At 50.9% G+C, this 27,054-nt stretch overlaps 1 protein-coding gene across 3 annotated transcripts in view; it reads left to right on the top strand.

Annotated features, from left to right (window-relative positions):
• Positions 1 to 27,054, top strand: part of MVK (mevalonate kinase) — a 56,969-nt gene that overhangs the window by 13,738 nt on the left and 16,177 nt on the right. For 2 of the 3 annotated variants that reach the window (XM_054006456.1, XM_054006457.1), the window contains exon 10: positions 24,137 to 24,211. In XM_054006456.1, the coding sequence (XP_053862431.1) occupies positions 24,137 to 24,211 (75 nt within the window). Of the gene's footprint in view, positions 1 to 3,612; positions 3,767 to 4,169; positions 6,723 to 24,136; positions 24,212 to 27,054 lie in introns of those variants that run through there. The other variant, XM_054006455.1, reaches the window with a different exon arrangement.

Below are 27,054 nucleotides of genomic sequence, written 5' to 3' on the forward strand. Positions count from 1 at the left end.
TTAGTGGGTGTCCTATGTGAGAGGAGTTTGGTAGGTCTCAGTCCAGTTCCCAATGGCCTGTATCAAAATTAGGATTTTGCTTATACCACTGCACCAAGATGGTAGAATGATTTTGTATGAAAGCTGTGTTCTGTGTAACGTAGTGGAGTGCTACCTGATTGTTAGACCAGGAGACGGAGTCTGAACTCTAGGTTCTGTTCCTGGGCTTGCCACGGAGTTGCAGTGTGACCTGAGACAATTCACTTCACCTCGGTCCTTCATGAAAGAAGGGTTGTGAGGTTTAGCTTGAAGAGTGCTTTGAGATCCCCAGATGAAAGGTGCTAGAGAGGCCCTGTTTAAATTACAAGGGGGAGAAATGCTTCAGTAAGTTGGTTTCTGTTTGTCTTGTGTCTGAAGAGCCCAGAGGCATAGTTGATGATATGCTGCATACCTACATATCTCTATTTTTGACTGATGCTGTAGCTGAAATGTGCAGTTCTGGATGTCTTTGTACTTGAGCCGTTGAACTAGTCTACTGTGTCATAAGCTGTCATCTGACTTCTGGCAGATCTTGGATTGGAATATGACAGGTGTCTTGGATCTGCGCCCTGCACTCAGGCATATAAAGAGGCCCCTGGATGGAGGTCTATCCAATGCAGTGCATGGAGCTTGCAATGTGTACATGCTAAACACTGCTGGCTAATCCAGCTTCCCTCACGTATCTAAAGTACGTTGCAAATTGTGTGTGTGTGTGTGTGTGGGGGGGTAATTTTGCATCATCCAATACCTGCATGGTGTTTACAGGAGACCCATGTAGGACTGGATAGGGAGCCACAGTGATTGACACCTTCCATGCTGTCCTGTAGCTCCTAGCTCTGTGCAGTCAAAGCATCGTCCAAAGGCATGCCACTGACTGCATCATGTGCTCATCAAAAGTCAGGTGGAGGCCCTGGAGAAGCTCGTCGTGGCACTGTGTGAAGACTGGCCCTGGTATGGAAAAGAGCAAATATCTCCAATAACATCGTGTACTCGGCCTGCTGGCTTTTCAACTGGCTCCCTATTTAACATCGCCTGTGGCTGCCAGCTACTCCCCTCTGCTACGTTATGTCACTGTATCATGGCCCCATGCTGTGTAAAACCTTAAGGCTTCAGGATTTTGTGGCTAGCAAATTCTTACTTCCAACACTACCTGTTCTGATGTGTTTGAGAGGAAGGACAATCTTGTGGTTAAGGGAATTCTGGGTTCAGTTCCTGACTCTGCCACAGACCCACCGTGTGACCATGGGCAGGTCACTTAACCTCTGTTTCTTCGTTCCCCATCTGTAACATGGGAATGATGATCATTCCTCTCTCCCACCCTCATTTGTCTGTCTGTGTAGACTGTAGGCCTTCCGGGCAAGGTCTGTCTCTTCCTATATGTGTGTTTGTACAGCATCTAGTACAGTGGGGCCCGATCTTGGTGGGGGCTTCTGTGTAGTCGTAATACAAATCATTCCGTTTGTGGTGGTCTCAAGTGGCAGATGGATCCAGTTCCGAGCCGGAATGGCTAGTGTGTCTGGCTAGAACCAGCAATGGGAAGTGATGGGTGGGTTGAGCTTCATTGGGGCTGGGAATGTTAATCTGGCTCAGGCTGGTCAGTTGCTGCCCATCGACCTGACCTGTTAATTATAATTGTGCCCATTCATGTACGCTTAATTAATATCCTGTGTGTGGGCTTCTGGTGCTGCTTTAAGAGATTTCTTCTCTCATCCACTCTTGTCTCATTACCCTATTTTTCAGTGCTCTGCTGGCAATGGTCTGTGCCTTGTATACGGCAGCATTTCAGCCAGCTGCTCCTTTCCAACTAACTCCTTTAATTCTGAGCTTCCATTTTCTTAAACAAAAAAAAACCCCTCACTTTATTCTTATAATCTTTAAATTTCTGTGTGTGCGTGTTTAGTTCTGTGCTAGCTGCCAGTTCAGCCCTGTGCTGTAATGTTCCGTGTCTACAAGGCAGGCGCATGTGAGCAGTGCAGGCTTCCCCCATCAACGCTCTCCAGCCAGTGGGACTGCTCATCTCCTGGGGAAATGGAGTCGTTCAGTCCTTGGCCGCTAAAGCTGCCATTCATGCTTGGTTTTGTGGTATTGGATACCTGTGTGCTGGGACTGGACTTAGTCTCTCCAACTCGTGTATTAAAGGACGCTGAACAGTTATTTGATTGTGATGACTTTGAACCCAGATTGCCAGGGGCTGTATTTGAACTGCTCACTAGAGGTGAAAGGGTCTGTATCCTGTTATCAATCTCCTGGGCCCTTCATGCCTCCCTGCCACAAGCAACTAACTGTAGTAACAGCAGGATTTGGACATGAGTAGTCCTGTAGCTATTGCAGTATCCTGGCCCGCTGGAGACCTGCATGAGAGAATAGCCTCAGGGTTCTGGCTGCTTGCATTAGCTGGGCTTGTGAATGTGGTAGAAATCATCTCCGCTTTGGAAAAAGGCTTTGTACTTCCATAGCCACAGATCCTCCCAGAATGGAGGACTGCAGGAAACGTTTAAGAGCCTGACTTGGGTTGGCCAACAAATACCTAGAGTACCTGCCTCTTGCTGGAGGAAGGCCCCTGGGTCTGGGTCCTGGATCTCTGCCTTGCAGTGGGGAGAGAAGTGCTGTATGATACAAACAAGGGAGATTTTAATGTTGCTTATCACTGCCTTGGCGGTTCCACTTTCTATCACTGGAGCTGGATGGATTGCAGAATTGGCCAGGAATGGGAGCAATCCCAGCACGATTCCTATCCCACAGCTAGGGAAGGATTTCTACGGTGTCCTGTTCGGTGCATGCGTAGCAGGAGAGAGAGGAAGCAGGCAAAGACTACCGAGGGCTGGAGTTCACAGGGCCTGCAGTGAATGGCAGCTGGCATCTCTCTCTATATATATAATGTCTTAAAATGAACTGATATCCGTGTCCGTTCAGTAGTCACAGGCTCGACTAGAAGCCCGAGGCTGCTGGTGGACTCGGTCTCACTGTTCAGCATTTGCTTGTTCCCGAGCAGCGCTACGCTGCCCAGCTTCCTGTCGCAGTAAGATGTGGCAGCCCGTCAGTGACTTCCTAACAGGTAGCTGAGCCACAGTACAGCTCTGCTTGCAGGTGCCTTGGAATAGCGCCCTCGATCACTGGAGAAGAGACCTGTTCTGGAGGATTGAGATCCAGAGCTGTTCTTGGGGGGACAGCGAATCAGGGCGACTGCTCCGGTCCCTGCGCTTTGGAAGGCCCCTTGGGCTGGTGCGATTGCCCGGCACCACATGGGCAGTGCGTGAACTGCTGGCTGGGGGAGGCTAGCCCCCAGCCCCACCCCTTCCACCCAAGGGGGAGAGTGTGCCGGGAGGGAGAGTGCATGGCACCACCACTACAGCCTCCCCTGCCCCAGGAAGGCGGGCCGCGTGGCCCCAGCCCCCTGGAGACCTGCGGTGCTGCTGAAGCGGGGCCCTGGGGGGGTGGAGTGTGGGTGGGGCCACACCTACCTGCCCCCCCAGTGTGGCTGATCCCAGAAGTGACGGATTCATCACTTCCGCCCCGGGTGCTGCACCCCCCCCCCCCCCCCCCCGGGCCAGATCTGTGATCCATGTGGTTTTGTTGTCTTTGCTTTGTTTTAAGGAGCTCTTTGATATAAACCAGCATCACTTAAACGTGATTGGAGTTGGCCATTCCTCACTGGACAATGTGTGTCGAGTGACCGCCACACACGGGCTGCACAGTAAGCTGACTGGCGCTGGAGGAGGTGGCTGTGCAATCACTTTGCTAAGACCAGGTCAGAAATCCTTAATTTACTACTAATCATTTAACTCGGTTTTCCTTTTATGTTGCCCTAGAGACCTACAGGGGCACTGTTCTAATTAAAAATAAATAAAAAGCCTCGTCAGCACCTAAATTGTTTAAACCGATTAAAAAAAATGTAAAACCTAATTTTGTTCTTTGCTATTCATAGAACTGTTTTACATTTCTCCAGCTGAGCTTATGGAATTGGTTGAGTCATTTTCACTTTACTGAGACTGGTGGGAGCTCTGCTTAGGTGGCTGGCAGAGCGGGGCCGTAACTATCACTGTTCAGTGGCGATACCATTTAGTCCATATTAAACATGCAGTAAGGCATTTCCATCTCCCAGCGGTGACCAAGCTTAACTTAACTGGCTGGTGTAACTTCCTTCTTGGCAGACACACCCCCATTGATGGTGGAAGCAGCCAGACAAGATCTCAGTGCCTGTGGATTTGAATGCTGGGAGACCAGTATTGGGGCACCTGGAATATGTCTTCATTCGCTGTCATCTTTGAAAGCAGAAGTTCTGCAAGTCTTTAATTCAGTTTAAGATGACATGGACTCTGACTGTACCCTGCCTTCCTGCCCCTGCAAGTTCAGAGCTTCTTAACTCTTCACAGGAATGGCCACCCATGGTGCCGAACGCACTTCAGAGTTCAGCTTACGTTGCCAGTCTGAAATATTTTGCCCCCTTTTCCATGGCTGTGGAAGTGTTGTCGTGAACTGAGACACTGACCCGAGTTCAGACCTGGTGTAACTAACGGGGCAGCTCCACTGAAGACAGTGGAATTATTGCTCTCACTTATCCCAGCTGTGAGTATGGCCCTGTGTCTCAACCTTGAAGCTGTGTCTTGAATTTACTAATAGTAAATTCTACAATGTTAATAGTGGGCACAAGAGGGAAGGGTGTGTTAACCCTGGTGTCCTGGCCAAATTCCGGCTTGAGTAATTACATTTTGCCTCCCTTCGATGCATAGTAGGGTATCCTCTTCGCTTCGCCTTCACCTGCCTCTCGAGACCAGTGTGAGGCTGGAGTAGTTAATGTGCACAGAGTACCGTGAGAGTTTCTGGTGAAAGGCACCACAGAACGCAAAGAAATACTGCTCCTGTATTTCTACTAATGCTGTTAGAGGCACTGCTGAGATTTAAAAAAAAAAAAAAAAAAGTGCTCACCTGTGTCAGTAATTGAATTTCCGATAATTAAAGCTGAAGAAAGTGAAATTCTAATACACTTTGCCCCATTTTTTTAGTTTCCTTTAGCATATCCCTTCTCTGTCTAGGCTGTTATGTTAGCCTCCATAGCCAATTGTCTGAGCAGGCTTGCTGCTTGTAGTCTCATGGTCTGGTTCTCACGCTAATAACACCACAAAATCTGCAGGAAGATGTTTAAAGCCAAAGGCACTTTTCCTTTATTTTAATCTCATTTCAGTATTTCTATTAATAGTAGATTTGTTAGAATCCCTGGGTTTTTGTTTTTTAAACAGTCTAATCTTTGGTCACAAATGCAGGATGTTAAGGACACATTCCTTCTACGTTCCCAGGCAAAGGTTACGTCAATGGATTAATGCCACTCATCGGAGTGGGTTGCCAGAGGAGCTTGACCCATAAAGTAAATCAATTTCCAAAAATATCTTCGCAGTTTCTTAATTGATGCTACCTCTAGTCAAGTGACCTACTTCTCCAGTGCAGAGTTAGTATCTCTTCCATTACTCGTTTTGTTAGCCTCCAGTTTTGGAATGGGCTGTTGTCCTTCACCCCTCAACTTCCATACCAGACACTTCTGTTATGTAGATGGTGTCTTAATCAACAAATTGACACTTGAATGTGTTAAATGTAGATTGCAGCCTGCATACTAGAATTAGCACCATGCTTTGCTTTCCCTCCTCCCATTGCTTCTATATTGAGCCCTGGCTAGATAAGGGCCGTGTGGATGCCAGTCACAATTGTAGTTCAGCACTGACAATTGGAAAAAGCTCCTTTTCCCTTAACACCCTGGTTAAGCATTCCCAGCAGCCCATCTGTGTAGGTAGGGCAAATAGTCTGTTGCTTTCAACCGTTTTAGCAGGATGGGTTGAAGAGCTGCCCATGGCTGTGGGGAGGGACGGGTGGGACTTCACAAATTGTTCTGCAGTGCAAAAGGTGCTGCATTTAGCATCTCCTCCTGTGGGTTTTCTTGCTTTTTCAAGGGTTCCAGATGCTGTTTCACAAAACAATCTGTTCCTTCAATGTAGTGTGATCTGGATGGACCCCTGACTTGTTTTAGGGCCTCTCTACATGGGGAAACATACCAGCAAAATATTCCAGATACACTTCCACATGGGGAGCCATAATGGTATAACCACAGTGGCATAATTATACAGATGGAGACTAATAAACGTCCCCATGTAGACAAGTCCTTAGACTTCTGGGATACCTTTTTGTGTGTATCAGCATTGCTGAATGTCCTAATATGTAATCAAACAACATATCTCTACCCCAAGAAAATCTCTGTTCTCCTGGAACCGGGGTATGTGACCTGTCCTCCTGTTAGGCTTGGCACAATGACATTTTTCACTTTTTGGTAATTTTGACACTTAACATCGATGTTTAGGGTTTTTAAAGCATTTTCTAGACTTACTTTTTTTAAAAATTTTATTTTCACAGTTGCAGGGAATTATGCAGGGGGCCAGGTAATTATTTGGTTATAATAGACGGTGAGATTCAAAAAGTTAAAGCTGTGTATAACTGTTAAAACACAAATTGTCAACATCATGTGTTAAAATATACAAAGTAAATATCCTTAAATTAAACTCAAAAGTTCTCAAGTAGCACTTTTCTTTCTTTGCCATCTGTAAATTTTGATAATTATCAATGGAAAGGTTTGTCAATTTGTGTGTATACAGTGAAACTGACATTTATTTAAACTGGTGTTTATTGACTTTTACCAATAAAATCTAATCTTTCCAAGTGTACCTATGTTGCCTCTTCTGTGCTCATGGAGGTATCTTGCATCTAGGCAGAGATGATTTGATCATATTTCTTTTCAAGTGTTTTAAAAAAAAAAAAAAATCTTGAATTCAGTTCCTTTCCACCATCACCTCCCTCCCCTTGCGCCGGTGCACACCCCCATAACTGTCTCTGCATTAAAATTTGTCTTGCTGACATAGCACGGGCCTTTGGCAGCTAATCCAGGGCTTGAGAGGCAGAGGGCAGTTGTCTGCTTCCTCCTAATTCTTACTCTTCTGTGAGTCTTCCTTCCACCCTCCCCCAGCGTGTGTGTGTGTGTGTGTGTTCCGATTTTTCTTTTCTTTTATGTGACTCGAGTGCTGGAGACAATGGTCCTCTCTCCAGCCACTGAGCAGTCACAGCGCCAGCGGCCCATGCTGCGCCTGGAGAGGCTCACCTCTTGGCACGAGCCCATCTTTGCTTCCCATGCCCAATCCCTGAGTGCCAGTTGAGGGGACTGTCTTCAATGCAATTATCTGAGCTGAGACCATGAAACTCATGACTCATATTAAACACCAAAGAGTCATCAGATGGTAACCTTTGATCACTAGTAAATGTTCAAAGCAGCAGCCTTGATACAGAAGCCTCTAATTCCTGTTACTATTCTTCTCAACCATTCAGTTCCCCTCTCCTTTCCCTCACTAAATAAATGTGAGCAGTGAGTGTGATGCCTCGATTTCATCCCCTGGCTCTGTTACCCTAGCACAACAACTTGAACTGTGGACTCAGTCCCGGACAAAACAGAGCCCTCCTGCTTGGGAGGAATCCATCTGACCTGTGGCATCTCAGTCAGCAAATTTTCGGCCCGTCTTTAACTGGGCTTGTGTTGCATCTGATTTAGGGTGACCAGATGTCCCGATTTTATAGGGACAGTCTCGATTTTTGGGTCTTTTTCTTATATAGCCTCCTATTACCCCCCCCCCCCCCACTCCCTGTCCTGATTTTTCACACTTGCTGTCTGGTCACCCTAATCTGATTGTCAGTTTGGTGAGATTAAGATGTTCAAGTGACAAAGGACCTGATTGGCTACAGTCATGAGGCGTAAGTGACTTGAACTGTGCTTGTATGTCAGTAGAGTGCAGGTTTGCGCTACAGCAGGGGTCGGCAACCTTTCAGAAGTGGTGGGCCGAGTCTTCATTCATTCACTCTAATTTAAGGTTTCGCGTGCCAGTCATACATTTTAACAGTTTTAGAAGGTCTCTTTCTATAAGTCTATAATATATAACTAAACTATTGTATGTAAAGTAAATAAGGTTTTTAAAATGTTTAAGACGCTTCATTTAAAATTAAATTAAAATGCAGAGCCCCCCCCCGGACCAATGGCCAGGACATGGGCAGTGTGAGTTCCACTGAAAATCAGCTCGTGTGCCGCCTTCGGCACCCATGCCATAGGTTGCCTACCCCTGTACTACAGTATTAGCATTTGCAAGGGCAAATATCTCACCCAGGAGCCCCATCCTCCTCCCTGAGAGCGGCTGCTGCTTGTTTGTGTGGGGTAGCGATGGAAACCATCACCTAAGGTGGCCAAATGGGGAACGGTCTTCTAAATTGATGGATTTTGATCCAGTATCTGGCTCTTTGGTCCCTTCTCTTTAGGGAAAGGAAAATGGTCCCTGGAATGACGGAAGAATTTCTAGAATTATTTGTATTACCACAGTGCCTACGAGCTGATCGCTTACTACAGAATTGTCAGTTCTGACAATGGCTGCTGTGCGCTCAGCCTTCAAGAGGGGAGCAGACAGCCCCTCCGTGGTTTTTAAAAGGGTTGTGCCCTTTACAGCCATCAATTGCTTCAACGCTTTTCTGTTGCTGACCACAAGGGGGCAGCGGAGACCCACTCTTCTGAAATACCAGGAGCCTGTATTCCAGGGCCGGGCCCTTGGATAGTGGTTGGGAGGCACCTTTGGCATAGAAGATATCGGGGTCTTGCTCTGCAGTACAGCTTCTCCAGGACTGGCGCTGGCGTCAAGCTCTGATAGGTCCACTTAGAAACTGTTAACAAAGAGATCAAATTTGCTTATGCCTCTCGGCCTGTTTGATTTGACGGGCAAATCTTGCCCGGAAGCAGGGCAGCGAGTTATCTGTGCCAACAGCGGGGCCGTAATTGCATAAGTCGGCAGCTGGAGCCAGTCCCAATTTATTAGACGTAAGCATGGATTTTACAACCGTCCGCAAGGGCTGTCTTATTTATCTTCCTCTTCCCTCCCCCCCCCCCCCTTGGTTAATCAACAGGAACCCACAACAAATAGCGTGATTGACATCTGAGGTGGTTTTCTGCTTACTTTTCACAAATGTTCTGTCCAAAGAGGGGGGATAAATAACCTTTTCAATTGCAGTTACATTTACACTGGGTCTCACCCAATTAATTAATTACACACCCTGCTAATTACATAGAGGAATAAACTGAGGCGGAGAGAGGATAAAGTGAATGGTGCTGACTCCGATTAGCAAGAGCCAGGCATAAAACCCAAAAGTCCTGCTCCCCTGCCCTAGCCACAAGCCAGCGCTGCATCCATGGATCTCCGTTCTTACAGCTGTCGTACTCACCTGTTTAAACGTTCCTGCTGCCGTTGGCTCACTCCTGTAAAACCGACAGGTAAGAGAGGCTCAGAACGAGGCAGCATTTGAACAGCCGCCCCTGCAGTTTAACACTCGGAGCATTTGAAGCGCAAATTACATTTTGAGTGTGTGTTTTTCTCCCCCCCCCCCCCTTACCTTGCAGCTAGTATCCGCAGCAAAAGAGCAACCGCTTCGTATATTTACTCCTCCCCCCCCCATGTCTTTTTTTTTCTTTTTATAGGCTCATTTTACAGATGTGTAATGGAGCAACGATTTCTGCTGAAGGATTAGCCTGGTAATTTGGCTAATTTTTCTTCAGCTTCATTTTTCACATTCGGAGCTTTGCAAAAAGACTAACGATCCCAGCTTGGCCTCTTAATAGCCAGAGCAGGGAGGAAAGGTTGGAGTCTAAACTCCATCCTGTTGCAGAGGAAAAGAACATGTAACAATTTTTCAAATCGCTTCTTGCTTGGGTAGCTTTTGGCTTGGCTGTTGGTTCTGAGTCTGTCTGGGGACGCACGGCGGTCTGGTGACTAGAAGGCTGGGTTGTGAGATCTGGGTTCTAATCCTACTACTGCTGCTGGACTTGCTGTGTGACTCTTCACCTTCCTGTTTCTTCTCCTTGCTGTGTTCTTATCTGTGTAGGATCTTCAGGGCAAGTACTCTGTAGAGTGCCTACCACCCTGGGGCTGGATCTTGGTTGGGAGCTGCAGGTGCTAATGTACTGTAAGTTCTTACTAGCAAAATGCTCTAGCAAAAAGGGCTGAGACTCCTAAAGAAAGGTTGCATCCAAACTCTGCAGGGATTTCGTTAATATAACTATACCAAGGGTTTTTTTTCCTCTAAGTGGATCAAATGTGTTGAGACGTAGCTGTATTTCCTGATGAGGGCTGTGCGTATAATCTACTTTTATTGTTTTAGCCAAAAGGATGCTTTTCAACATAAAAAAATGAGACACTTTGTCAAACCTTTCTTAAAAAAAAAAAAATGTCCCCACTGCTTAAGGAAACTTCTTTGATGTTTAATGCTCTGTCTTGCTGATGGGAGGGACCCAGAGCTCATGGAGTGATGCCATGCAGCTGTGGGAGGGGAGTGAGTGGGCAAAGACAGCCGAAATGCATCATAAATCCTCAGGGAGGGGGAACTCTTCTTTTAAGTGACTGCAGAGACTTTGAATCTCAGACTCTCTCTCTTGTAAATCATTGTTCACTATCGTTCTGCCTGCAGGGAAAATGTTATGAAATGTCTGGTAGATCGAGCTGGCTGGCCAGAAACCTTAAGGGATGACCTTGTAGCTAAAGGCATGCATGGAATAAAATACCTGCCTTCTGTTCTCGCTCCTAACAAATCTGCTGTCTATCTGTCTTGACTTTCAGTTGGGTAGGGAACCTTTTACAGCTTCAAGAGCAAGTACTGCTGCTGTGAGAGGGGCTTCGATTCGACCCCGGGGCGTATTCCTTAGAACTTCACGGAGTAGATTTTCACAAACCCGACTACGGTGAGGAAGCTGTATCAGCCCCTACTTACAGAGATGGGGAAACTGAGGCACAGAGCTAAAGGCCCTGATCTGAAGCCCACTGCACTTAATGGAAGGATTCCCGCTGGCTGCAATGGGCTAAGTGATTTGGGCAGGGACTCAGGGGCAGAGCTGGGACAAGAGCCTGGGTCTTCTGCCACCAAAGCGCGTGCCCGGTATCTGGATTGCTGCCTTGTGCATGCTGTCTGCCAGTGCAGTGCAGTTGTAGGCAGGGGTTAAAGACGGGCTCATTTCTTTTCAAGAGAATATTCTCTTACTTGCCTGCTGTGACCAGCCTCCACATCCCGTTCACAAGAAGGGTCAGACAAAGTTCCCGAGGGATCTCAGGCTCCAGGCCATACAGAGGCGTGGGCTGGGGGCCGGGCAGGAATGCTTCCCTAGTTGTGCGGGATGCCGGACTCTGTTCCACGTGTACTCTCCTCTCCTCTGCAGGATCAGCGCGAGGTTACTCTCCTGGGGGGCGTTTCCCTTGCTCCATAATCACCAAGCTGCTGGTCCTGGCGGGGAGCTCTTTCAAGGTGCGGGGCGGCTGATACCTGACAAGGAGTTGAAGATTTCATGTTGGTCTGAGAAGAAAGTGCCAGCTGGACCTCGCGGGCGTCTCTCGCTGGCGTTCCCAGTTTGCCTTCCTCAATGTAAGGCGGTGCCTCTTCCCAGGCTGGTCTTGCGCCTCTAACCCTGCTAGGAATTTAATTAGCGCTTGGCTCCCCTGTGTAAACGGCAGTGGTGTGGTTTGTGCGGGCGCTTTCCTCCCCCTGCAAGGCACAGATGGTTTTTTTTTTTTTATCAGTGTCAGCAGCGGCTTCTTTCTGCTCTGATGAATAGATTCTAAAGAGGCAGTGACATTATTTGAGATAACAGCGAGAACAGCAAAAGGGTCAGTGATAGAGAGAAAATGTCAGAGCGCATAGATGAAAGGCAGGGGGTGGGGAGAGCGGAACTCGGGTGCGGGGAGAAACCCTGCAGTCATTGTCTGGCTGGTGCATGCACCAGGACGGGGAGCCCTTGAGAGAACAAACTTCCCCTGAACCAGTTTGAAATTCTAAAGGGGGGGCTGGGTGCCCCTCTCGCCCCAGCAGCCAATTCCTCCTTTTCAATTCGATTCAATTAGTCCTCTCACTTTGGAGCATGTCTCCGCTGATGGCCAGTGTAGTGCTGTTTGTATTGCACACGCTCTGCTTTGCAGCCGAGAGGCTGCAGGGAGGTGGCAGAAGATTATTTGTGTTTCTTCCCCTCCTTTCTCCTGCGCCTCGCTCCTTTTGGCTCCACAGGGCTTCTGCCTCCCCTCGCTCTTTTCCATGGGTGGGTACGAACCGGCCCCAGGCTGGCCTGCGCTTGGGCCAGCTGCAGGCTCTCTGCAGGCATTGGAGCTCTCCGCCCTGGGGTCAGTGCCATTCCAGGCTGGCAGTAATGTCCGCAGCCCCTAGGCTTCCTGCAGGTCCCAGTGCCCTTAGGCAAGCTGGGAGGAGTGAGCAGCCAGGGAATTTCCCCTGCACTGGCTGCTACTGACCATGCTCCTGTCTCTAGCGCTAGCCAACGATGGTGGATGTAAGTGGACTCTCATGGGGCCTGATCCAAAAATCTGACATCCCCACTCTCAAAAATGATTCTGTGAAACCCCCATTTTTATGTAATCCGGCATCACGGGATCAGTGTGCTGTGGAGCAGAATGGGCCTCGCTCAGTCCCCCTGGTGTTTCAGCTGGTTGCAGTCGTCTTCACTTCCTGTCCTAAACTGGGCCGTGCCTGCCACCTTCTGTCCCCTAGGCAGCTATTCCTAGGGTTGGTTAGTGCAGTCAGCGATGGGCAGTTGTGGAATCGCCATCAGTGGAGATTTTTAAGAACAGGTTGGACAAACCCCTGTCAGGATGCAGTTGGTTTACTTGGCCCTGTCTCAGCCTGGGGCGGGTGGACTGGAAGACCTGTAGAGGTCAGCCCAGCATTTCTAGGATTCGCTGTAGCAGGGGTTGGCAACCTTTCAGAAGTGGTGTGCCGAGGCTTCATTGATTCACTCTGATTTAAGGTTTGGCGTGCCAGGAATACATGTTAACGTTTTTAGAAGGTCTCTTTCTATAAGTCTATAATATATAACTAAACTATTATATGTAAAGTAAATAAGGTTTTTTAAATGTTTAAGACCCTTCATTTAAAATTAAATTAAAATGCAGAGCCCCCCGGACCAGTGGCCAGGACCCGGGCAGTGTGAGTGCCACTGAAAATCAACTCGCGTGCCGCCTTTGGCGCGCATGCCATAGGTTGCCTACCCCTGCTCTGTAGGGTCCACCTCCATAGTAAATACTAAACTTCTCTAGCTCTAATTTCTGTTCAGTCATGTAGTGCTGGGGCAGGCCTGTGCCATCGGCTCTGCTCTCCAGGGGGATACGGGACAAAGCATTAGCAGATACATCACTCCGGTCTTTGCAGGGGCCTATGCAGACAAATAGGTAGGCTTGGCAGAATTTTGATGGATAATATTGATGTTTATTTTTAAGCAGGTTTTTAAAGTTTATTTAATTTTTGCAGCGTTGGGAAATGAATGGGGGGGGGCAAACAGTAATTGTCTGACAGTAGCTGCTTAGATTCAAAAAGTGAAAGCCTTATAACCGTTAAAACACACATTGTCTGTTTTGACACACGATGTCGCCAAAGTAAATCGCCTTAACTCAGACACTGGTTTGTTCTCAAGCAGCATTTTTCGCACTTTGTCGTCTGGGGATATTTTTTGGCTGTCTGGGGTGAAATAGACATTTAGCAACATAAATCTGATCCATCCACGCCTACATATCCGAGAAAAAGTCCCTGCCCTGGGAGTCGTAGGAACAATCCTCCACTAGGGACCAGAGCCTGGGCGACCTGATCACCTGCTTTCTTCTCTAGCACTTGGCTCTGGGAGTTTGCCTGCAGAAAATGAGAGATCAGGCGAGTTTCCTGCAGCCCAAACCTGCGGCTGCAAGGGGATTGGGGGTTCATTCCCACAGCCTGCTTGGTCTTTGCTCTCTGTCTGAGGTTACTCCTAGCCGGCGTGAGGAGCAATGCGACAGTGCCTCTTTCACTGCCTCCCAGGCGGAGGGGGGCTGTGGACGCTCACTCCAAGCCCCCTTCCTCTGCCGAGCTGGGCTGCTTGGGGCTGTAGAGCAGCGAGAGAAGGGGAGTTGGTTCCTGGCACTGGGAGATGCGGGGCAGTGGTTACAGATGGGTGTAACCCAGATTTTACTGGCAATGCCCCCCCCCTTCCCCACCCCAGATGTTTCTCCGCTCTCCTCCTTTCCATCCACACAGGACCAGGGCCTTCTCCGCGTAACATGCAGTGCGGGCTGTAGCATAGCTGGCAACCTGCCGTGGTTTGTTGTCTCTGGGAGGGATTCACCTTGCCAGAGTTTGGATTCATTTTTCTTCTGTGTGTTTAAAAAGAAAAACAGCCTGGGAGACGGAGACCCTTTGTTTGTTTGATCTGCGCAGTGCTGACAGGCGCCAGCATGGCAGGCTGGGTGTGTGCGTCTCCCCGCCACCGCTGTGAGTACAGAGCTGCCCCTGGAGGGAGGAAGGGTCTTGTTGCTGGGGCGCAGACTGAGACTCGGGAACTTTGGGTTCAGTTTCCGACTCCTATCACAGCCCCACTGTGACCAGGGGCCTCAGTTCCCACCTGTGCCACAAGGATAACATTCCCTTTGCCTGTCAGCGTCCAGTCCCTGCCCCGGCCAGGTCACAATCTAGCTAGTCTGTGGCTAAGCAATGCCTGGTATGCTGGGGCCTCCAGGTGCTAGTGTGATACAAATAGCAAGTAATAAAAGGGTAAAAGCTAACTCATGCTGGTGTCTTGGGGCTGTGGACACCTGTCTACTAGAAACAGTGTGGAGAGACCCCAGCATGTTTCTCCAGGGGCCAGTGGATGGCCTATCAGCCGAGGACAGCAAGATGGGAGGTGCTAGGGCACCCTGACCCCCGCACAGTGAAAAGCAGGCTGTTTCCTCCCCTTCGCCCTGCGTGGGGCTGGAGCATGCTGGGGCCTGTCCCATCCAGCACAGCACCTCCCCCTTGTCCTCTCTTCCACGAGGCCGTCTCTCCCTGGAGAACGGGGAAAGTGCCCGTCCCAGCCAACGACGCAGCGCGGTGTCCTGCAGAGGGACACGGGGCGAGAGTGGCAATGAAGGATAATGTGACTATGTCAGCCGCTAGGAGAGGAGCGTTCCGGGAGCAATCACCACTCATTAAACTGAAATAGGCCACTGACTTCACCCGTCTGCGCAGGCTGAACTAAAGCCCGAATTCCCCTCTTTCCCCACTGCAGATTACCTGGATGGTGTCTGCTCTGAGCCAGACCTAGCCGCAGCCCCTGGGGCTGCCTTGCGCTCCACCTGCCCCGTGCTCTGCGTTGGTAGGAATCCGTTCCTGTGGGGTGGTTGTATTTCCTTGTGACAGCACCCCCTTTTCCCGCTCCCCGTCAGGCACCAGCTCCCTCTGTGGGCACGGCCACAGTGCATTAGCAGAATCAATTTACCTCTTCAGCCACAGCGGGTCCAAAACTGGCCCCCTGATCCAAACATCCTGGCTTGGCCCTTAACGCCTGAGCTGCCAGGCTCTGGGCTTGGTCAGTTGGAGTCTGCTGAGGGCGGCTGGTTGAAGTCGATCTCTTCCCTCCGGTGCTGTGCTGTCCTTCCCCCTGATGTAGGACAGGCTGTGCTAGCACTAGCTGGGCGAGGTGTTCCCTCCCCTGCCCCAAACAAACTCTCCCTTCCACTGTCTTGAGCAGGACACGGGAGAGCCCTGCGAGCGGTGCTCTGTGCCTGGGTGAGCGCTGGCTCTACGCAGCCCGAGTCGCAGCGCGGCTGAAAAGCCACCCGCTGCCCCTTCGCCACGTGGGGCTCTCTGGTTTGCCTGCAAAGCTGTCAGTGAAAGCTGGCCCAGCTGAGCTCAGTCGGGCCAGGCCCTGCAGCGGCAAAGGCCTGCGCAGTAACACTCCAGCTAGGAAGCTGGTGCATGGGAGAGATGGTGTTTTCTTCAGGCAGGAGTATTGTCCTGGTCGACTTGCTCCCTTGCAGGGCACCTGAAATTTCCCAAATGCTCTTAATACCAAGAGTATAAGCCAAGGGGAAGAAGATCCGTGTGCCTTGCTGGGCTGAGGCAGACCTGCCTTTCCCCTCAGTTCCTTTCCCCGGCCCAGCCCGTCCTCTCCGGGAGAGGGAGCAGCATGACGCGGCCCTGCCAGCTCCCGAGGAACTAAACATTTGTACAAAGCAGATTTTTTTTTCTCCCTTTCCCCTCCTGGCGCACTGAAGGTTTTGAAAGTTAAGTATTACTGTCGGCTTTGTTGTTGCCTAACTACGACAGACAAATTGAGAACTAGTTGTCAAAATGTCAGTGCACAACAAATCAACATTCAAAATGAGTCTCAGCACTATGTGGTGTATAATTAAAAAAAAATCCTTTTTAGAAATTTCAGCGAGCGTTGGCTCTGCTTTATATTTGTCTGTGTGATTAATAAAGGCAGCTAATTTTCAGACTTTAAAAACAGCTAGAAAATAGCTCCTAATTACATATTAGGCTGCAAACGGCCCCCGCTGAGCAAGACTGGTATTGGTGGGCCAGAGAATTTGGCAGGGGCTTAATTACATTCTGAGCATCATCTAATTTTAGTTAAATGTAATGTAATCAGCAGCAGATGTCTGAAATAAAATATGAATTATGAATATGATGAAATTTCATTCTTGAATAAAAAAGTAATTTGCTATTTAGTTCATTAAAGTCGCAGAGGTTTATTAGGAGCAGGTATACAGTGAAGCTAGGTTAGATTAAAATGCTATTTCAGAGAGATTGCATTAGAGCTGCTAAAATATTCTACAAGGAGTACCTGATGACTGGGAATTAAGATTTAAGAAAACAACCCCAAAGCCCCCCAACATATGAAGGTTGTAACCTTGATCCCCCAAAATGATGGGAATTGGGTTCAATTCTCTGGCCAGGCAGTGAGGCATTGTGGGAGCTTTGTGGCATTAGCCAAAGTTGAACAAAGCACTACAAAGTGCTGCAGGGAGGGAGCCTGTTGTGACTAGGAGACTGGGCGAGAGGGGTACCTTAGAGATGGAAGAGACTGGTAAATTCTGGGCAGGGCTCACTCATAGTCTGCCTTTGTGTTGGGAATTGTGGGAAACTGTCTCCCCATTGGTCTAACACCACTGCAGCCAGTGGTGAAAACACCCGGAGCACTGTGTGCACAAACACTCCCACAATTGCTCCCACCCGTGAAGCTGCACAGGGATTCGGCCAATCGTGAGATCGTTTTTAAACACGTACAGAGCAGCTAGGATCCTGGTGAGCGGGGTTGGGGCAGAAACGGCGGCTCTCTGCTTGATCATCGCCTGTCACTCCAGGCTAGCTTTTAAAATGATTAGCAGTAATATAATTCACAACACATATGTTGTCGTCATTAAGCTTCAGAGTCAACATACCATTGTAGTGAATGAATGTTTGCATCTCTTCTGAAGATTATTTCTGTAGCTGTACCTCTGGCAGGTTTGTGTTCTGTTCAGAAGGATTTCTTCACAGCCAGAAGGGCTAGAAACTTAGAGTTTTGTAATTTTTTTTTTTTTTAAATAGAAGATTAAATTCTCCAGAAATTGCTGGGGTCATCGGGGAAGGCTGGTCCCAGTCCATGCTAGCTCAGCCTGGCAAGTAAATGTTACAAAGAAGAGACAAGGCCCATAAGGGATCTGGGTATGCACAGTTTGGGGGCGCAGTGGCTGAGTGACATATCACCATATGCCAACCCAAGAAAACACTCAACCCTGCGCTCACGATCTGTTGCTGCCACAAATCTGTGACTCTTGTTTCACGGTGACCAATCTGTGCTATTCCCCCCATGCCCTCGCTTGTCATGACAAATGGGCCTGGCACTCCCAGCTCCGAAAGCATTTGGGGAAGCACTGGGAATGGTTGATGGGCACTGGTCGCTCTCCCAAGCCAGGAGCCCACTCCTGCAAAGCGAGCATCCTCGCTTAGTGCCCCGCGGAATCAAGCCCAAGACAACTGAGTGATCGGCAGCCCCTGGGTCAGCATGGGTATTGGCTGCGCTGTGTCAGTCTGCACGGGCAAAGGTGCGTTGGGCTTTGGGGAGGCCACATCCTGACCTGACTTGTTTTAATTTTCTAAATGAGCCGTGTGCAGAGCCTAACCAATGGATGGGGCGTGAGAGCCGTGCTTTGGGTCGTTTGTGTACATTTAACACAGGCATAACATACATTCATGCAGAGCGAAAATAGCATTACTTCCCCCACCCTGGGCTCTGCTTCTGAACACACAGGCATAAAAAACAAACCAGTTCTTTCTTCCAGAGCACAGGGCTTCCCAGAACTGGGGGAGGGGCTGGGTCAGCCGGTCATTTGCTCGGTGCTGATGAAATAAATGATTTCCCACAATTTGGGGAAGATAAATTAGCAAAGTGCTTTGTATTGACTTGCTGCTGCTGCACTGTGTAAATACCCCCATCCTGCATTCCCCTGGGCCTGGGCACACCTAGAATGGAGATTGGGGAAGGGCCAGGCATGGGTTTTAGAAGGAAGCTCTCGCAGATTTGATTCTGGGCCATCAGAAATGTAGTGGGGGACAGAATCCCCGACTCCTCCATAGCCTAGAGCTCAGGGTGATGTGCAGAAGGTAAACAAGCATTGCTGTCTTCGTATGAAGAGGGTTATTGCTTCTGGATCACCGTGAGGGTGACCATTTGCCCTAATCCAGCTTGAAGGCCCATCTAATTTAGATACCTTGGTTCTCTAAACATAATATAACCTCCTGGCATCTGCTTAGAGCAAAAGAAAAACCCTCTGAATGTCACAGAGGCTGCTGCAAATCACCCCCTCTGCTCGCCTTGTTCATGTAGTCCCGTGCTTGTATTGATCACCTGTGTGCCTATTTGCTTAGTGGCAGTTTCTAGTCGTCTGGCATTATTAAGATTTAAAATAGTTTTAGTCTAGCTGCACAGTGGGAGATTCAGATTTCCCCTCTACAGCTCAGCACAGGGCAAGGCAGAGCCTCACAGAGCCAAGGCACCTGCCAAAGCCGTGGCACAGAATGGGCAGGCTGGCTGCAACCTCCAGATGTTAGTCACTGGATTTAAGTTCCCTGTCCCTGGATACAGAGCTTGGCCAAAGCAAAGTCCCACCTGCACTGGCATCTTTGCACCTTCCCCATTCTGGCTGCCTTCTAGAGTCCAAAGGTCCATTTGTACAGCAGCACGTTCCCCTGGGGCTGGATCCTGTACCCAGACTACGTCAGTAGCCAGTGCCTGTTGCCCCTGATTCTGTGCTCACCAGCAGCGGTCGTACACCACGCCAACAGACTTTTATCTGATTTACTCGGGTGTAACAAAGACCAGAATCAGGCCCATTGGGGCTGCTCGGGTGCGGAAGGTGAGTGAGCAGGGACTGGCTGCACCACTGAGGATGTGCAGAAGCCAGTCCCCATTGTGCCTCTGTCGACCCTGGGAAAACTCGTCATGTTCGAAAGCGTAGTAACCCTCGTGATGTTCTTAGCTCTGAGCGCGGCCAGGGACAAGGGTGCCCGCTCCACCTAGCGTTAATGGTGACCAGCCAACTTGTCTGTGACACAACCCTGCCTCCCTGCACTGAGGGAAAATCACCTTGAACATCACATTATTTGGTATGTTGTCTACTAGGTTCCCTGGTGTGAGCGAGGGACCAGTGTGGCTGCAGCAGGTCAGCCCTTGAGACTCTTCTTCCATCTGGAAGTGGCATGTCAGGTCCTCCTGCCATGATGTCACCCAGACGGCTATCCAGGCAACCTCTTTTGGTTTCAGCTTCTGAAGTTTCAATTGCTTTAATGTATTCCGAAGTGGCCTAGATTGACAGATAAACCTCTCCTGGAGAGGAGAGAGTTGGTTTGCTCATTGTTTCATCATATTATAGATGCTGTGTTCTTAATCCATTGGAGAAGCCATGCACGGGCCTACCGCTGATACACCAGTTTAGAGAGATTGTGGCCCAATTCCTAAATTTGGTCTCTGAAGAATAGACTATGTACTGTTCATCCACGCCTCAGGCCAGCATTAACTAAAGAAGCCTCAACACACCCATATGCGGTAGGTAAATAATATTATCCCTGCTTTACAATAGGGGAAACTGAGCACAAAGACATTAAGTGAATTGCCCACAGCTCACACAGCCAGTCAGTGTCAGAGCTGGGATTAGAACTCCTAGGCGAATGCTCAGATTGCTCCTGTCTCCAGGGACAACATTAGAAATAAGAAACTGAAACCTAATATATATGTAATTTATGTGTCATAATCAGTGGGTGTTAGGAGCCATTTCTGTCTCCGAAAAATCTCCTCCTTCGAGCATCAAGTAAGGTCTCCAATGCACATGCACAGATAAGCCCTGCAGAATGCTGTTTGCCCACCTGGCTGGGTAGGGTCTGTTGACAGACAAGTACAACAACATCTTCATTTTTCATGGGCGTGGTGGTATGGGTGGGTTAGCTCGTGTGCATGGGCTGGTGACTTCTCGTGACAGTTTCGCAAGGCTGACGTGTGTGCATACAATCTAGATTGTATATATGCATATGGATTTTAGATGGATATACATGCACACCCATGCATATAGTGTCTGTGTATAGACTGATGGAGAGAGATGTATGAGACATGCACACCAGGGGGAATAGATACTTTAGTATCTCCCGGTGTGTCCTTTTCAGCGTGGGCAGCTGCGGATTAGAGCTCCATTCTAGGCACCTATGAAGCAGGGGCATCCCATTTCCCCCAGCTGCTTTGGTGTTTTATTTGCTTTTGCCTAGATTCCCAGACAGGCAGGCAGACATGCTTCCTCACCTAGGTTAGTAGTCCTCCCTGTTCTATTCATCAAGGGCATGACAGCTAAAATTCATTTGAAGATGAAGAAAGTGCCGGCTAATCCTTTCTGTGAGACATTGATAGACTAGCGGCTCAGGAAGAATTGCACAGCAGTAATGAAATTAGGCTAAAACTGCTGGCGGATAGCAGATAATTGCCCTTGTCTGTCACTAGGAATAACATCTCCCAAATCCAACACAATGATTGTTAAAGTTGCAGGAATGTATTTATTTATTTTTTTCTAAAGGCCTTCCCTGAAAAAAATTAGACGTAGCTGTTTGTTCTCCTCCTGGCTTCCTGTCGCAGTTTTCACTTGAATGAACCCCATCCATTATAACAGCTCATTAGCTTTTCTGGACCCAGTGAACGAAAAGGATCTATTTTAGATATTAAGCAAACATGCACAAAAAGCAAATTGGAAATGTTAGTGGGACCGTTTGTATCCTGTGCTGCGGGAGTGAGGTTTCAAAGGACATTTTTCCTGGGACCATTTTCTCCAATTTAAGACATTTTGGAAGGTTCGGCTGACTTGGTATAGGACTGTGCAGTTGGCTAGGTGCATTGTTGGGGCTGTTTCTACCTGTGTCTAAAGCATTGGTTATTTTCCACTACCAGACAACTCCGTACTTGATGAATCAGTCGTCTGAGCTAATGAGACAGCCAGACTGTATGGAGCAGTGGTCTGAGCGTGTATGGCAAGAGGCAGGATATCAGACTAGATGGACTTATGATCTGATAAGGTATGGGAGGAGGGGTGATAGTGGGCCATATGGACCAGTAGTCTGAGTTCGTATGGCACAGGTGTGGCTGGATATGAGGCTGTATGGACTAGTGGTGTAATTGGGTATGTAACTGCAATGAGCCTATTTTCATAATGAGTAATGGGTTAATTAATAAGGCAGCATCTTGCCAGCAGCGATAGCCTTACATAAAGGCCACCCACCCAGCTCCCAGAGCTCAGGGGGAGTTTGCAGATATCGTCTCACTTGCAGCTTTCCTCTTGGGTCGCAGCCAATGGGGATCCCCCCAGGTCAGCCTAGAGCTGCAGGGTTACTCCTTCCTCCCACCCTGCCTGGGGTTTGAGCCAGTGACCTAGAGGTGAGACGCCCCAGATCCCCATTCCCAGCCTTCTGCCTTGTAATGGTGCTCCCAAGTCCTTACGCAGACCTCTCCTATGGCGCCGTCCGGCAGGCTGAGTGCCGCCCTGCAGTAAATAAACCCGCAGGTTCCTGTGCTAACCCTGAGCTGCTGCTGCCGCCGGCGGCGCGATTCTGCCTGGCCTCAGCACAGCCTCGCGATGACCAGCAGCCATTTGTTTTGTAATTTATCGAGGGAGGTAGACAGCAAGGGGAAGTAAGTGCACTGGCCAGCAACTGTAATGTTTTATACGCGAGGGCTGGCACGGGTAATTTACTGCGGCCGGCAATAACATATTTCACTTTCCGTCTCCCAGATGAAGATTACTTGTGTTTGAAAGTGCCTGAATACACAGTCAATTCCGCCGAAACGTTTACAGTCAGCCGAGCAAAGCTAATGCCCCCTAGACCCCCCGCATCTGGCTCTTGCGCAGCGGCGAGGTGACGAGAGCCGAGGGCTGCTCTTCCCGCCTCCCCTGGAGCCTGGGCCCTGAGAGCCAGACGGAACAGCTGGCTCCCTGGGAGCCTGGGAGAGATGTTTCCTCAGCGCCTGCGATTTCAGGGCTCAGGGAGGGAGCTGCTCCCTCGAGTTGCCTCCTGCCTCTGCACAGCTAATCCTTGCGGGCACTCCGGTGCTCAGAGAGCCATGGCCCTTTGCGCTCCCCCAGCACTGCTCTCCCCAGGGTTTCTGAGCCCTGTTCCTGACATCCCCAACTCCTCTGCCATCCCACAACGCTGATGGGGCGTGTCGGGTCTGTGGGTGCTGGGCGGGGCGTGTCGGGTCTGTGGGTGCTGGGCAGGGCATGCCAGGCGGGGTGTGTCGGGTCTGTGGGTGCCAAGGGGGCGCGTCAGGTCTGTGGGTGCCGGGCGGGGCGCGTCAGGTCTGTGGGTGCCAGGGGGGTGCGTTGGGTCTGTGGGTGCTGGGCGGGGTGTGCCGGGCAGGGCACGTCAGGTCTGTCGGTGCCGGGTGGGGTGTGCTGGGCGAGGCATGTCGGGTCTGTGGGTGCCGGGCGGGGTGCGTCGGGTCTGTGGGTGCAGGGCGGGGTATGCCGGGCGGGGCGTGTCAGGTCTGTGGGTGCCGGGCGGGGCGCGTCGGGTCTGTCAGTGCTGGCAGGGTATGTCAGGTCTGTGGGTGCCGGGCGGGGCGCGTCAGGTCTGTGGGTGCCGGGCGAGGCGTGTCGGGTCAATGGGTGCTGGGCAGGGCATGCCGGGTGGGGCGCATCGGGTCTGTGGGTGCCGGGTGAGGCATATCAGGTCTGTGAGTGCCGGGGGTGTATGTCAGGTCTGTGGGTGCTGGGCGAGGCGTGTCGGGTCTGTGGGTGCTGGGCGGGGTGTGAGAGCACACTCAGTGCTGGTTCAGGCACTCAGTGTCATTATACCCCAATCTCTTACATATGGGGACACTCCCTGAGAACCCAGGAGTCCTGGGAATTTTTCTAATTGCCCCCCCCCCTTCTCCCCGAACCAGCCTCCTATCCTCAGTCCTGCTCTGCCTCCATTTATCTATTCTCCCTCTCCTTGCTCCTTTCCCCTCGCTCCTCCTCGGTCCCCACGTGTCTTCCTTGTGCAGCGGGAAGGACAGGCTTGTGGATAAGGTACCAGGATGTGGAGGGAGGGCTGGCTCCCATTCTCACCTTTCCCAGTGCTCCTGTAGCCGATCTCTGTTGGTGGCCACTGCTCTCTCTTGTCACATGGACACTGGATGCTCTTTAGGCTCAGGGCCTAGCACAATGGTCCATGATGGGCCCCAGACTATGCTAATACAAATAGAAATAGTCATTCCCACCTCTGTGACTGGTCTGGGTGACCCTGGGTGAGTTGCTGCCCTTCTGTAGCATGGGGCTTTCAGAGCATTTGGCGAGGCTGCCTGGAACAGGCCATAACAATAGGGCTGTTCATTCCCTCGACCCCTCGGTGCGACCGGCCCAGAGAGCTGCCGAAACCTCCCCTGAGAGCACCTAGGGAGCCAGGCGGGGCCGAGCCACTGGAGCTGCACGCTGCACCTTTCGTGACATTTAATCCGACAGCACAAGGAGCTCCATGGCATTTCAGAGAGAGACACAGGAAAGGTCAAGGAGTGGGAAAGGTCAGGAGAGGTCAGAATAAAAGCCACGGTCTTTCGCTTCTACATGCATCTTCTCCTAAACGGATCTGACAGCCCCAGTACATAAACCACATTAGCGGCTCCACGAGGCCTGGATGCCCGCTCTGCTGCATAGTAATAACCGGCTGATATTTCGGCTTTGAAAGGTTTTCTTCACTGAAATAACCAACTGTTTGTTTTCTCTGCTAGGTGCATGTAGAAGTTGCAGTGTATATGATTCTGAGGAAGAGGAAGGCAGATACAAACCTCAAAGCTTTGCACAAGGTATTTTCTCTGTTGCTCCATATATTTAAGATCCGGCACAGAAAATAACATGGTGCCTGGGTTTGAACTCTGGGACTTTGCTCCATCATTTCACGTACTTATTATTATCATGATGAGTTAGAACAGATCTGCCTGCCGTGGACAGCCCCCCACAGGAGGCCTGGGAGTTCAGATAAACTGTGGTGGAATTCCGTGGGTTTTTCTCTTGCTTTTGGTGATGGTCCTTGAGATCAAAGTCTTCTCTTCCACCTGCCCTGCCAATAAGCTGCAAGCCTGACCTGTGAGGGCAGGAGTAATCTCCGCCACCCAATCAGCTGTAGGGCTCTGGACACCAGTCGCGTTGGTGGGTCTGAAAATATGGACACGCCTGTCCACTAAAAACCAGGCTGAGACCCATCAACGAGGCAGCCACCAAGCACCTAGTGACAGCTGTCAGTCAGCCCCTGTCTGGGCTGGATTTAAATAGATGTTCCCAGGGCCAGCCTGCCAGTGGATTCTCCTGCCAAGGCAATTCTGTTGCAGGGGGTGAGACAGTCTGGAAGACGCAATTAAAGTGGAAGGAGCAGATCAATTCTTTCCCTTTTGTTCCAGGGAAAGGAACTTTCTCATTTCAGTGCTGACCTTGCAAGTGTTGCTATTGTTGTGAGATAAACACAGGGCTTGTTGAAGTGGCAGCCGTGGAAGGATGATTCATGCAGCACGGGGCGGAGTAGGGCATCAGAGAGGGGCTGGCATCAGGCATTGTCCTTAGCCTGCCTACACTGGGCGGTACCAGGCCGCTTGCCCCTGGATTTTGCTTGCTCAGATTCTCGAAGCTGAAAGTGAAATTCGAAAACCCCCTTTTTGTTCTGCTGGGAACGGGGTGGTTCTGCAGCTGCTCCTCCACGTTGTGGCTCACCACAGCCATGGAGGATTCCCCCAGCAGCAGCTGGCCAATTTCCTGCGTCTTTGCATTGTGTGTGACCATGTGTGCATTAGGGTGTGGGCTGCTGGGTGTGCATTTACGTGGGGGTGCACTGTTGGCTGGATTTTCAGAGGGGCTGAGCACCACAACCCCTGGGCACTTCTGAAAATCACACCATCTGGGGACGGAGGGGCGGCGGTGTGCGCGCTTGGGTATTGTCTGAGGGACATGCCTGTGTTTGTCATGTCTGTGTGTTTGATGTGCATGTCCATGGGGGTGCTGGGCAGGGTGCATTGGACTGCGTGTGCTGTGTGTGGTGTCCTGGGTCTGTGGGTGCTGGGCAGGATGTGTCAGGTCTCTGGGTGTGTCAGGTCTGTGGGTGCTGGGTGGGGTGTGTCAGGTCTGTGGGTGCTGGGCAGGGTGTGGGTTGGTCTGTGGGTGCTGGGCAGGGTGTGTTGGGTGGAGTGTGACAGGTCTGTGGGTGCTGGGCGGGGTGTGGGTTGGTCTGTGGGTGCTGGGCAGGGTGTGTTGGGGGTGTGGGTTGGTCTGTGGGTGCTGGGCAGGGTGTGTTGGGTGGGGTGTGGGTTGGTCTGTGGGTGCTGGGCGGGGTGTGGGTTGGTCTGTGGGTGTTGGGCAGGGTGTGTTGGGGGTGTGGGTTAGTCTGTGGGTCCTGGGCAGGGTGTTTTGGGTGGAGTGTGACAGGTCGGTGGGTGCTGGGCGGGGTGTGGGTTGGTTTGTGGGTGCTGGGCAGGGTATGTTGGGGGTGTGGGTTGGTCTGTGGGTGCTGGGCAGGGTGTGTTGGGTGGAGTGTGACAGGTCGGTGGGTGCTGGGCGGGGTGTGGGTTGGTCTGTGGGTGCGGGGCAGGGTGTGTTGGGTGGAGTGTGACACGTCCGTGGGTGCTGGGCGGGGTGTGGGTTGGTCTGTGGGTGCGGGGCAGGGTGTGTTGGGTGGAGTGTGACAGGTCGGTGGGTGCTGGGCGGGGTGTGGGTTGGTTTGTGGGTGCTGGGCAGGGTGTGTTGGGGGTGTGGGTTGGTCTGTGGGTGCTGGGCAGGGTGTGTTGGGTGGAGTGTGACAGGTCAGTGGGTGCTGGATGGGGTGTGGGTTGGTCTGTGGGTGTTGGGCAGGGTGTGTTGGGGGTGTGGGTTGGTCTGTGGGTGCTGGGCAGGGTGTGTTGGGTGGAGTGTGACAAGTCTGTGGGTGCTGGGCGGGGTGTGGGTTGGTCTGTGGGTGCTGGGCGGGGTGTGGGTTGGTCTGTGGGTGCTGGGCAGGGTGTGAGAGCACACTCCGTGCTGGTTTGGAACGGCAGTGTCAGGTGCAGCCGTGGCTGTGGTGACTCATCTTTATTTCCCCGTCTGAAGGCCAAGGTACTGGTGTGTCCCCGAGCGGCAGGATGGGCACACGCCGAAGGAATGCCCTGCACGTCAGGCTGAGCCCAGGGGTGCTCACCGACACTGCTCCCTGGACATACTGCTTTCCGGCAACCGCCCGGCCCCTTGCCCCGGGGGATGGCCCAGGCTTGGCCCAGGCCAGCCGGCTGTGAGTTTCTACAATCGGAGTTGGCTCCCACCCAGCACAGTGGGGAGAAGAGAACTGGTTTTGTGTCCCCAGTCAGTGGCTGCTAGGGTGTGACTCAGGGCTCTCTTGCAGGCTAGGGGAATTGTTCAACCCTTCAGAGTGAGGTGCTGGAGGGAGCTGGTGGTGGGACAGCGGGTTAGGGACACCTGGGAGGTGATTCCAGTTGACCAGCTAGGTTTTGGGAGGGAACAAACTGATCCATGGGCTTTTCCCTCCCTCCGTCCCCGACAACAAAGGCCAACAGGGAGCGGAGCCGGAGTGGAGTGGCAGTTGCTCTCAGGGAGGAGGGGGGCAGAGGTGACTGATGCTGGAGAGGAGGGATGTGGGGACAGCAGGGTGAGGAGGGGAGAGTTGGAGGCGGAC

This window comes from Malaclemys terrapin, chromosome 16, assembly GCF_027887155.1.
Source record: "Malaclemys terrapin pileata isolate rMalTer1 chromosome 16, rMalTer1.hap1, whole genome shotgun sequence".
Lineage (NCBI taxonomy): Eukaryota > Metazoa > Chordata > Testudines > Emydidae > Malaclemys > Malaclemys terrapin.